Source organism: Ictalurus punctatus, chromosome 4, assembly GCF_001660625.3.
Source record: "Ictalurus punctatus breed USDA103 chromosome 4, Coco_2.0, whole genome shotgun sequence".
Taxonomy (NCBI): Eukaryota; Metazoa; Chordata; class Actinopteri; order Siluriformes; family Ictaluridae; genus Ictalurus; species Ictalurus punctatus.
Window position 1 is genome coordinate 23,134,190 of NC_071284.1, and position 13,860 is coordinate 23,148,049.

Here is a 13,860-nt window from a genome sequence, read left to right on the forward strand (position 1 = left end):
GGATAGCTTTGTGTCTCCTTATCAGAGAGGGGGCGATACTGCGCTACAGACAGCCGCTATAGAGACTCAAGGGCTCTTACTACCGAGACCTGATGGTGGTTTGACAGTGTTGCTTGATCAAGACGTGATTATACACGATTATGCTTTTGGACATGTGCCTTTTAATATGTCATCGTTTAAATACTAGGACGTGTCGAATAATAAGATGTAGATCAGACAGAGTAGACGTCCGTCCATCGCGCCCGGCAATCTGAATCATCACAGGGATTCGTGACACGGATTCTGCTGGAGGAAAAAAAATATATATCTATAAATATATATTATATATGGCCACGGCATCGAGGTAAGACATCGAAATCCGTAAATAAATCGATTATTTGTGTTGATTTTCATATTGAGCTCAGGGTGCCTAGGTTTGATTTATGCTGATGCGCATATCTGGGAAATCTTTCATCACCTATTGTATCCTGATGCAGCATCCTCTCTCATCATCATGTGGCATCGTGTGTGTGAGACACGGAATAGTAATCCATTGTCTGAATTGCACATTGAAGCCAGTTTCATTTCTATTATTATTTACAACGTTATTTATTGGAGTTTACATGTCAAAACCCCAAAAGCAAAAACTATGTCGCATAATAGGCGTTATCCTATTATTATTTCTGTGTATGGGAGGAAAATTAGGTCTAGGTTAAGCAGCAAAATCCCCAGTGAATTAACGGTTACAGTTTCATTTAACTCATTTCGAAAGCTATTTCAATGGATGAATGAGAATGCAACATATTCATGTTCAATATATCTTTAAATGAACTGTTATGATGCTGAGTTAACACACCTGCCATTTTAATGAACTTGAGATAAAATACACAGTGTTGAATTAATACTTATTAGCCTATATTAAATAAAGTAATATGCTATTAAATAAAATCTTACCGTGTTGGATTCCATTAAGCTAAATTGAATTAAATCCTTCAGTGTTTAAAAGTTTGGGGATTCAAAGTCTGGAAATCTTTTGAATTAACATCTGTAGTGTTGAATTAACCAGAGCACTATTTTCATGCCAGAGCAAGCTTAATTTGGTGGTCAAGTTCAGTGTTACCTGTCCCTTTACATGAAGTTGTGGGTTGTATGGGCAAGGGTTAACCCATGCAAGTCCCCAAATGGTCCAACTTGGGTTTTCTGTGGACATCCCACACTTTGGCATGCCCACATGAATCCCACGTAGGACCACTGTAGGTTGCCCATATCTGGCTTTTGTTGTGGAGCCAATGTCGTGCCGCTATGCAAATCCTCCATGGGGGTTTTCCCCGATGTGGGCTGCCCAAGATGGGCTAATGTGAATGCCTATATTCTGCCCTCACTGGCCTTATATATGTCAGCATGTTTATTGGATACTATTTTGGTTTGGTGCACATATTTTATTTTTTTGCTTTTTATGCGATTTCTATTTTGTCCTGTGCTGTTGTGGGTGGATTGACGCAAAAACTGACATGGCATTCTAAAATCAGTGGATCTAATGAGATTTACAAACTTATTTTCATGTGTTCTCACCTGTTAAAGGGACCCTTTAATCACAAATGCAGACATAAGACTTCCATCCATCCATCTTCTATACCACTTATCCTTCTTCAGGGTCACGGGGGAACCTGGAGATTATCCCAGGGAGCACCAGGCACAAGGCAGGGTACACCCTGGACAGGGTGCCACTCCATCACAGGGCACAATCACATACACATTCACACACCATGAACACTTTGGACATGCCAATCAGCCTACCATGCACGTCTTTGGACTGGGGGAGGAAACCCCTGCAGCACGGGGAGAACATGCAAACTCCGCACACACAGGGGCATGGTGGGAATCGAACCCTCAACCCTGGAGGTGTGAGGCAAACGTGCTAACCACTAAGCCATATTGCACCCTGACATAAGACGTTATTTTCCTAATTTCAAGCACATTTCACAACAACGCAGTCTTGTAGATGTTCACTATTTATATCACTTTGTTTTAACATAAATAGGCTACTTTACACAAATACTATAATACTAACTAGAACAAACAGCTGTCACTGCTAAAGACCAGTTCACACCTGAAGCTTTTATGGTGTATCTTTTAGTCATGCACAAGCTTTTGTTTTAACCAGTCTTTAAATCCAGCTGTGAAACACACCATCAAAGCATGCACGCGTAAAAATAACCAGTTTATTTACATAATATTCAGATCAAATTTATACAGTGTACATTTACATATATAAACCTGTAAAAGTATGAAATTCTTTCCAGATATTTAACTTTTTTTTTTAAAAATCTTTCACAAAACATTTTTTTTGTCTATTGAACATGTTTGCTTGTATTGAGATCACATATAATTAGTATGCAGACACCCATGAGCTTTAAGTACCATTGATAAAAACATAAATGTAGAGTTTGCCATTTCCATATTTTGCAAACAATTCCTTACATATAATGTTAGACTACAGAGTATAACATGAATATTGTATAGGGTTTCTTACAGCGGAAAACTGTTTTGAACTCTGGACATTTAGATTAAAACCTCCTGTGTGTACTACACCAATTAAATATCTACATAAAATCTAGTGACAGAGACAGACTCAGAGACAAGTCATTTCAATTTCTCGACATACAGTGCATCCGGAAAGTATTCACAGCGCTTCACTTTTTCCACATTGTGTTATGTTACAGCGTTATTCCAAAATGGATTAAATTCATTATTTTCCTCAAAATTCTACAAACAATACCCCATAATGACAATGTGAAAGACGTTTGTTTGAAATATTTGCAAATTTATTAAAAATAAAAAACAAAAAATGCAGATAAGTAATAAGTATTCACAGCCTTTGCTCAATACTTTGTTGAAGCACCTTTGGCACCAATTACAGCCTCAAGTCTTTTTGAGTATGATGCTACAAGCTTGGCACACCTATTTTTGGGCAGTTTCTCCCATTCTTCTTTGCAGGACTTCTCAAGCTCCATCAGGTTGGATGGGGAGTGTCGGTGCACAGCCATTTTCAGATCACTCCAGAGATGTTAAATAGGGTTCAAGTCTGGTCTCTGGCTGGGCCACTCAAGGACATTCACAGAGTTGTCCTGTAGCCACTCCTTTGTTATCTTGGCTGTGTGCTTAGGGTCATTGTCCTGTTGGAAGATGAACCTCCGTCCCAGTCTGAGGTCCAGAGCGCTCTGGAGCAGGTTTTCATCAAGGATGTCTCTGTACATTCATCTTTCCCTCAATCCTGACTAGTCTCCCAGTTCCTGCCGCTGAAAAACATCCCCACACCACCATGATTCACTGTAGGGGTGGTATTGGCCAGGTGATGAGTGGTGCCTGGTTTCCTCCAGACATGACGCTTGCCTTTCAGGCCAAAGAGTTCAATCTTTGTCTTGGTCTTGATGTGAGAGTGAGCACCTTCAGGTGCCTTTTGGCAAACTCCAGGCAGGCTGTCATGTGCCTTTTACTGAGGAGTGGCTTCCTACATACAGGCCTGATTGGTGGAATGCTGCAGAGAGATGGTTGTTCTTCTGGAAGGTTCTCCTCTCACCACAGAGACACGCTGGAGCTCTGTCAGAGTGACCATCGGGTTTTTGGTCACCTCCCTGACTAAGGCCCTTCTCCCCTGATCGCTCAGTTTGGCCGTGCGGCCAGCTCTAGGAAGAGTCCTGGTGGTTCCAAACTTCGTCCATTTACGGATGATGGAGGCCACTATGCTCATTGGGACCGTCAATGCTGCAAAAATGTTCCTGTACCCTTCCCCAGATCTGTGCCTCGATACAATCCTGTCTCGGAGGTCTACAGACAATTCCTTGGACTTCATGGCTTGGTTTGTGCTCCGACATGCATTGTTAACTGTGGGACCTTATATAGACAGGTGTGTGCCTTTCGAAATCATGTCCTATCAACTGAATTTACCACAGGTGGACTCCAATCAAGTTGTAGAAACATCTCAAGGATGATCAGTGGAAACAGGATGCACCTGAGCTCAATTTTGAGTGTCACGGCAAAGGCTGTGAATACTTATGTACGTGTGCTTTTTTTGTTTTTTATTTTTAATAAATTTGCAAAGATTTCAAACAAACTTCTTTCACGTTGTCATTATGGGGTATTGTATGTAGAATTTTGAGGAAAATAATGAATTTAATCCATTTTGGAATAAGGCTGTAACATGAAAAATGTGGAAAGCGAAGCGCTGTGAATACTTTCCGGATGCACGGTAGATATAAAAATATCTATGCTAAGTGAAATATAATTGTATCTTATTACAGAAATGCCAGTTTGCTGCAATGAATGCTCATTAGAGAACCTGATTTGATTGGATACCTTACCATACTTCTTAATACTATATTCATTAAAAAGCCAAAATTTATTTGCACCACTCTGTGCCATGTTACCACCTGCGCTTATCGTCAGAAAGATTCCAAAAATATACAATTATATGCCATATTTTTGTGTGCGCCACATTACAAAAAACCCTTAGTGCCCATCTGCACTTATATAAACATTGTAGGTAGTCTAAGTGCATGTTGCACTTTACACATTGCAAGTGCAATGTTGTATGTGTAAATTCTTGCTTTCTGAACCTGGATCTTTGGATTTTTGCTTTTTACATTTTTTTTTGTTTCATCCAATTTCGTTTTATTAAAATTTCAGATCAAAATATTTTTCAGGAGGGTCTTAAATAATATAAACATCTCAAACACTCAGTTCATTATTCATTTTGATGTTGATTTTACAATACATGTCATTTTGTATTAATAATCTTTAATAATTGAACAATATAAAAATCAATTTAACACAGTAAGAGATCATTTAACAGTGTGTGTGTGTGTGTGTGTGTGTGTGTGTGTGTGTGTGTGTGTTTTTTAAACACTTTTTTAAAATTAAACAATTTAATGAAAAACTAGGTGTTAATTCAACATTGCAGAAAAAAAGCTGAGGAATTTGTCAGGCATTTAAGATATAGATGTTTGTGGTGCTAAATAAACGCAAAACTAAATAAACAGTAAAACTGCAATTACTGACAATAAATTATTATAATTATGAATGAACATTTGATTGGGCATGTCAGAAGTTTTCCTTTTTTTTCTTCCACAGCATTTAACCGACCCCTCAGAACAATAACAACCAGAATGCTACAGCACAACAACAACAATAACTACCCTTGCCTGGACGTGGCTCATAGAGAGCTGCTCCATGGTTGCAGGCGAAATGGTACTACGTTCAGCAGTGCCCTTGGATTTGGTGCAATCCCACTAATTAAAGGTCTTAGGGCTTGGGCAGTAAGTGGAGGATATTCAAGAAGTAAGAGAAAAGCTGCAGCTGCTTCTCAAGCATCTGACACAGCTCATGAGAGCAGAATTGGGACCAACCATAGGAAGACACATTCATTTCATACACCTGGGGTCAGGCAAGGAGGACTTGGCGCCCTAGTGACTGTGGCCACATTGAAGGACTCAGATGGAGGCAGGCAAACCCAGACTCGATGCCTCTTTCTCAAAGCCGAAGGATGTAATTACCTCTGTGCTATGGGGACCAGAGTGGATGGAAGAAAATCTGGAAAAGGGAGTCAGGGTGTGGGAATTTGTGATGGCAAACCTGTCAGAAAGTGGAGAAAGTCTAGCAAGAGACCTAAATCCATGGAGAACATCTCAGTAGTCGAGAATAAAGAGCGGGAGGCCTCTACAAAACTGGAGCTTTTGGACAAATGTTCCATAACACAGTGCCTACAGGCAAAAAGTGCCCTGACAGCGATTAACAATGATGAAGATCATCTAAGATTCATAAGGTCAGAGTTTTCTACTCTGCATGAGTTGTGTGAACCAGCCATGTGCAGCCTCTCTACCAAATATGATTCTAGTACAGAAGTGAAGGAAGACACAACACTAACCTCTTGCCCTAAACTCAGTGGTTGTGAGATTTTTGTGGGACAAGACACACCCATTTCTACCAGTGACTGTACCGATAAGACCACAGAAATCAGTAAACATGAAAGTGATCTTACAGCTGATGTGAATCTGAATTATGTTTTGAAATCCAAGGAAATTGCTATGCCAAACTCTGAAGAGCATTGTCCAGGATCTAGAGTAGTTATGCATAACAAAAATGGAATCTCATCCACCATTAGCCATAGCCACTGCAACACCACAGACACCATTAAATATGACATTGAAATTTTAGCAGATAGAAATCTGAATAAATCCAATGAATTTGCTTTGGTGAAATTTAAACAGCATGGTCTACAGTCTGAAGTACTTTCAGAGGACACCAGTAAGACAAATGGAACTTCGTTAACCATTAGTCACAGCCACTTTGAGGAGACTATCATAACCCCTGCATCCAGCATCCATTCAGATGATACTTTATTAACGATTATGCAAGTGGAACAGGAGATAAAGAAGAGAACAGTTGACAGTTCCTTTAATCATGATATGGAGAAGATTGTCCATTTTGGTGAAATGAAGAAAGACATGGATAGTGCCTCCAATCAGTATGTGGGTCACTTAAGTGAACAAGCAGAGGAGCACTGGAGGTCACCTGCGTGTTCTTCTCATCATAAGGAGGAAATAATCATGGAAGAAAATATTACATTTGAGGATGGAAAAAAATTAAACTCCACAAATGAGACTTTTGAAGAGCTTGCTAATTCTTTATCACAAGGTTCTGGCTCTTTCAATGTTGCTAATGCTATTACATCCCTGCCTAATCCGGCCCCCACCACAAACACAGCTGCCCTCAGATCCATAAGTAGGCAGCAACAGGAGGGGACCAAGGGTAGGAGATTAGCACTAAAACCAGCATTGGAGCTGTTAGAAAAGCAGGAGAGAGACCAGGAAGTGGACAAAGTGGCTGACGATGGGCCTGATGTGGTGGATGAGGAAGATGGGGATGAGTTTGGAGTCTTTATGAAGGCAGGAGATGAGCAGGTCTGGAATGAAGGATTCAACAAACTCAAAAAAGTGCCTTGTGAGAAGCATGCTGGCATTGGTGAGTGAGTATAACAAATTTATTGTAGGCTAGCTCCTGTAGTGTTCATTACTTGGTCTGTCTGATACAATTGTTCTGTCCCACTGCTTTAGGTTGTCTTTAATATTTTATAGCAATGCATTTGTAAGCTGTCCATACCAATGATAATCAGTATAAACAACAGTGACCTTAAATAAGACTGTATGCTAATAATTTGTGGTTAGCATAATTATTTAATACATTTAGTGGGAAAAAGTAAAATAGTTTAATAACATTTTAAATATTATTATCCTGAACTGACAAAGCTTTGAGTCACAATAAGACTAAATACTCCAAATGCTAAATGTAAATCAGTGAGAGAGGTTAAGACATGAATCTGGACTGCCCTTGATGCCTACAGGCTCCCTCACTTCTCATAATTTCACTGGGAATGCATATCTATCTATCTATCTATCTATCTATCTATCTATCTATCTATCTCTCTCTCTCTCGCTCCCTCCCTCACACACACACACACACACACACACACACACACACACACACACACACACAAAACCACATACACTCCATGTGATCACTCACTCAATATCAATATGTGATCAATACCATGTGATCACACTCAATACTCAGAGACTGGACTTCAGTGCTCAGAATCTGGACTGACACACACACACACACACACACACACACACACACACACGCACACACACTGAACTGAACACCATCCCACTCCCATTGTAATATTTGCACATTTCTGAATTGACTCTATTGCATTTTTGCTGCTACTGTACTTATAAAAATATTGTATTTAATTTCTTGTCTTTAATTGAACTTGAAAACTTGAACCTGTTAGCCTTATACTGGGTGCAGCTCAAAAGAGTCAGGGGGAAATCTTGCCTTCAGTGATATTTTTAATCAACTTTTGACATCTAACTTACTTAAACATGCAAAAGAAAAAAAATCAGGAGAGCTGACCGATAATACTGTTGGTATTCTAACCACTGATATTGCTGACTGTTGCATATATAAATGTGTTATTTTAGTAATGTTATTTTGGAGCTATAATGGATTTGGATGGATTCTAGTCTTCACTTAAGTGCATGATAAAAAGAATGAGTTCATGGTTTTTACAGTGTGTCTACAGATAAAGCAAATATGTCTGTTGTTACTTTTTGGGTGAAGTGGCCTATTTATTTTGAAGTGGGGTGATATAAATAGTAAGCATACACAAAGCTGGTTTGTAAGAAATGGGACAAGACTTTTTCAAGGTTTCGAGACTCAGTAACAATCACATTTTTTAAAACCAGAATTAAAAGTTTGATTATCCCGCTTTTGCTGTGCAAACTGCACAAGCAGACTGCATCAGCACAATCCGTTATTTTATGACTATTTAAATAGCAACAGAGAGCAAATGTAAAAAATTGCCTTGCAGCCAACCAAAATAGTAGCACACCAGTGTTTTAACCAGCAAATTATGCTTGCATTGGCAAAAGATAGAGCCCAGTATGTCATACAATGACAAAAACCACATAAGCAAGTGTTCAAGATACCTCAAGGAACTACTTAGTAAAGAGTGTAATGATTTAGGCATACAGTTTGCACAATGCTAAAGTGGCAGCTATAAGTTTCCATGGGTTTCCATAGGCCTCATGGGTCTTGTGCGAAATTAAAGTAGCAAAGTTCAGACAGCAATTGTCCTGGCTAATTGACATTTAAGGTAAGAGGACTGTATTTGGTTGTTTGTTTGTTAGTTTGTTTTAGGCTACTACTGCTACTTTAGTCTGATCCAGATATGGCAGGTGGTATGTACAGGCAGTAAACAAAAGTAGGCTGATTTGTTCAGTTTCGAAATAAGGTCATTAAAGTAGATCAGTTATTAAAATTGGGCCACTGGCAAAAAAAAAAAAATTCAGTCTTTATAATATTGGATATCAACACACATCAGAATAGCATAATAACAAGCATTAAGCTGTTTGCTTACACAGGAATATAACACAGAAATATAGCACAAAAGAGGTTTATTTTTATTTTAAACCTTTACAACAACATTAACACTCCCTTTGGACAATCCAGTTTTAATAGATGTTGTGTTTTACTTAAGGTCTTAAAGCAAGTGAAATTTTATTTAGAAATTTGCACACACCTGTGTTTATTTCAACAGACATTAGAAACTCCTCTGTTTCAAATAAACCCCCATCCTGGACCTCTGACTGGACCAGAGGCCTGTCAATCAAGCAATCAGAGGATACATGGACTGCCTTCAAGCAGGAAGTTGTCAGTAGAGAAACAGAGGAGTGCTGGTTTTCGACTGCTGTGGAAAAAATGCACCTCACACACTCATCTCTTGTTACTGTGGTATGTGTGAATCTGTTGAACTACTTGCCATATACAGTCATGGGGAAAAAGAAAGCACACCCTCCTTTAATTTTACCCTAGCAGTAACATTAAAACCACCTGCCTAATATTGTGTAGGTCCTCCTTGTGTCACCAAAACAGCTCTGACCTGTGAGGCATGGACTCCACAAGACCTCTGAAGGTGTGCTGTGGTATCTGGCACCAAGACGTTAGCAGCAGATCCTTGAAGTCCTGTAAGTTGCAAGGTGGGGCCTCCATCGATAGGTTTGTTTTTCAATCACATCCCACAGATGCTCAATTGGATTGAGATCTGGAGAATTTGGAGGTCAAGTCAATGTGATTCATCTTCCATTGCTCCATGGGCTAGTTCTGAGGCTCACATGCCCAATGTAGGTGCTTTTGGCAGTGGACAGGGGTCAGTATGGGCACTCTGACCGGTCTGCGGCTATGCAGCCCCAGACGCAACAAGCTTTGATGCACTTTGTGTTCTGAAAAATTAATCTGATCATTAAGAGAGTAATTAGCAGCCATGTGTTACTAATGAAATGCACAAGATTAGTTAATCATCAAGAAGTGTGACTACCTCTATAAAAATGGAACTTCTGGCAGTTTGGTGTCCTGGACCACTCAGGTGTGTGTCTATATCATGCCAAGAAAGGACATCAGCCATGACAGAAACAGTTGTTGCTGCTGCTCATCAATTTGGGAAGGGTTATAAGGCCATCTCCAAACAATTGAAAATTCACCATTCTACAGTGAGAAGGATTGTTTACAAATGGAGAGCTTCAAGACATTTGTCAATCTTCCCAGGAGTGGGCATCCCAGCAAATTCTGTCCAAGGTCAGACCATTTAATGCTCTGAGATATGAAGAAAAACCAAGCACTACATCATGTGACCTACAGGCCTCTGTAAGCACATAAAATATTTCATAGTTCATAACTGCACAATTAGAAAAAGACTGAACAAGTATGGCTTTCAGGGAAGGGTGGCCGGGGAAAAAGTTAATATGGCAGCATGATTTGCATGCAAAATTGCAGCTGAACAAAACACAAAAGTACAGTATCCTTTGGACTGATGAGACCAAGGTGGAGATGTTTCGTCATCATGCACAAATGCTCTCAAACATCAATGAAAGTTATTGTTGCTAAAGGTGGGTTAACATGTTTATAGGGTGAATTATACTGAATTTTAGGGTGTACTGATTTCTAACCTGGTTTGTGGATGCTGGTGTATTTATTTATTTATTGGGGGGGGTTACTACGTATTGATATCTGTTGTCTTCTGAGGTTATTTGTTTATAGAGGTTGGTAAAGACCACACAATTGTTATTTAGGCCCTGATAAATAAAAACACAGAACTGAAGGTGGGTGTACTTTCTTTTTCCCATGACTATATTTATTTCAAATGATAACACACGTATACACATACCATAGAGGCTTGGTCTCAAAAATAAAAAATCACCCACTATTCAATAGGCACCTATATACATGACTATTTAGTATTTTTCAGTATTTAATCATTCTGTTGGTCTTTTATTGATGAATGACACACACATTTATTAATAATTATGAAACTAATTATTAATGGCTGTGGTTTGTGTGTGTGTGTGTATGCAGCCAAATGTGTTTTTAGAGGCCTTTCCCAATCTAAAACCCTCCTGTGGAGATTCTGACTGCATTCCCACATTGACAGAGCTACTGCAAGGATCTGCAGCAGAAAACAGACCTGAAAAAAATGGGTACGTCTGAGTAAATTTGATTATTTTAGGTTTGATTGGCATAGAATTTTATAATATGGAGTATTTGAGTATTGCAAACATCAGCTAAAGCTTAGTCTTTGATTGTGTCTGTAGTATTCACTACTTATTATATTCAAGCTCTTTAGATTTTACAAGAATACAACTGAATCCTTTATATCCATCTTCTCTTTGTTTGAATAATGATTAATATAAACAGTGCTTTTAGAAACCCAGCTCCAAACAACCTTCTTGCCCGCTGACATTACCAACAACCTTACGATCAAAATCATTTGAACATCATATTAAAAAAATAACTAAACTGTAACTAAAATATGATTGGATTTGAGAAACTGACCTGAGCATATATAATATTATTCACTCATTCATTCATATTCAGTAACTGCTTTATCCTGTTCAGGATCATCGTGGCTCTGGAGCCTATCCTGGGAACACTGGGTGTATGTTGTGCTATTGTGGCTTTTGTCAGTTATTCTAGAGTGACATTGTTAATGCCCTCTTGTGGCAAGTCATAATATTGCAGTTTTGCATCATGTTACTAGTACAGTATAGCGAGTATATACACAATAAATTCTCTTGGAAAATTATTACTGGGAAAAAAAATCTGGTTAAACAACAGGAAATCAGCTCAGATTCCACTCCTGTCAGCCAAAAACAGGAATTGAAGACTGTCGCTTCAAAAAAAATTATAAAATGCACTGTTTCACGCTGAATAAAGTGTGATTCAGCGATGTCTCTGTCTGATAGTTACACATTGCCTCTCTGTTACTGAATGCCATTAATTATTTAATCTTTAAGTAGGCAGAGTCTATTGGACAGCCTTCAGGATCTGGACCGCATGATTGGTGTGAAATACAAGGTGGCAGAGTCTCTGTCCCGAAAGCTTCTCCTGCAGTCACTGAACCTGAGGACCCTGAACCCTGTAAGTTTAGTTGTTGTTTATTTTTAGCACAGTGGAAAAAACACTCCACACACAATCTTTCCAATTACATATTTTAACGAAATACTTGTACTAAAACTTATACTAAAATTATCACTACAATGGTACACGTAGCTTTGGAGATATTTGTGTTTTGGTCTGAAAGCATGAAGTTGTCATATGGAGATTTATGCTATAATTGTGATTTCATCCTTCAGGAGCATGCAGGCGGCCGTAAACAAAACATGGCAAGGTTTTCACCGAACCTTCCCACGTCCAACCAGCAGTTAGCAGCTAATGCTAAAAGAAGACTCTCTTATGACATCAACAGAAACATCATGTCATAGTTTCTCCCAACTTTAAATCACTCTATTCTTCAACAGCTGGAGAAAGAATAACTTCAGATGAAAACAAGCAGATTTTTTCCCCCTTAAGCCTGTGCCCTCTGTTCCCGCTGCAGTCACACGGAAGATTAGTTGTTGTATATTTATCTCTGTTAGTATTTTTGTCCATTTCCCAACAATCTATTTAAAATCAAAACACATCACATGCATCCTGATGTTGCTAAAAGACATTCCTGGGTCAACAAGGATCAGCTTGATCATATGACATTACCACATTTACCTGAGACTAATTAACTATATAGTGAACTTTGCTACTGGTTTTGATTACACAATAAAAGCATTTACCTAATGTTAGCTTGCTAGTACTTAACATCAGATATCTAATGCTGGGGAGGGAGCACTGATGTTAGTTAGGCCAACTACTTAGCTGGTTAACTTATCGAACGTTGCCAGACTAATATTATTTCTTTCATTCATTCATTCATTCATTCATTCATTCATTCATTCATCTATATCCGGTGTCATGGTGGATTTGGAGCCGATCCCAAGAACACTGGGCACTGGGTAAGAATCCATCACCGGACACCTTGCACACACATTCAAACATTCATTCACACCTATGGGCAATTTAGCATATCCAATCCACCTACCAGCATGTTTTTGGAAGGTGGGAGGAAACTGGAAAACCCAGAGGAAAACCATGTGGACACAGGAAGAACAGAAACTCTACACAAACAGTAACAAATGCTGTATTATGTCATTACATTATGCCTGGACAATTGAAAGCACAGGTTAGGGATAATTTCACATATTACTCCCTTATTGACCCAGGGATTCATTTTCTCATTTAGCAGATACGTTTATCTGTAGTAAATTGCAAGCATAGATATAGAAGAAGAACAAGAGCAACAATAACAACAACAATAAGAACAATAATTATTAATTATTAATTATTTAATATTTAATATTATTAATAATTATTAAATAATTTTTAAGGGCTCAGTAGCATCACTCTGAACTTAGCTTTCAAGTAATCAATAAGGAACCTTAACCTATTATTACTCCCAGTGTGGACAATAAGGATATTTGGACATTAAAATTATATAACATTGAGCTGAAACAAAATTTACTAGTCCTGTGCCAAAACGTGATCCATACTGTTACACTTTACATTTTCTTCTTTGTAATGACGTTTCAATTGTTCTGGTTCTTGTCTCTCAAATTACATTTGTTTCAGATTAAATGTTTGTTGTCCAAATTATCATCCTAGCTCACTGTTCAATGAAATGAATGATGAATATTTGGATTTTTTTTCAGACCATTAAAATCTAACTGCTTTTATTTTCTTTATTTTTCATTTGAAACAGACAATTACAATGTGCCATTTTTACCAAATGTGAAATTCTGAAGAATAAAAACTATTTTCTCAGTTTGATGATCATGTACTCCTGTCAACATGTTAATAATAATGATGATGATAATAAAAAAAAGTAATCATTGGATTTGA

General features: G+C 38.4%; 1 protein-coding gene across 2 annotated transcripts; it reads left to right on the forward strand.

The window, feature by feature from the left end:
* Positions 1–13,860, forward strand: si:ch211-14c7.2 (uncharacterized). 2 transcript variants are annotated; one of them, XM_017465321.3, is made up of 6 exons: positions 1–343; positions 5,110–6,999; positions 9,140–9,333; positions 10,951–11,072; positions 11,889–12,012; positions 12,228–13,860. In XM_017465321.3, the coding sequence occupies exons 2-6, from the start codon at positions 5,145–5,147 to the stop codon at positions 12,354–12,356; spliced, it is 2,424 nt and encodes an 807-aa protein (XP_017320810.1). In that variant the 5' UTR covers positions 1–343; positions 5,110–5,144; the 3' UTR covers positions 12,357–13,860. The 2 variants fall into 2 exon arrangements, with proteins under 2 accessions (XP_017320810.1, XP_017320811.1); XM_017465322.3 differs by having other exon boundaries at positions 11,892–12,012.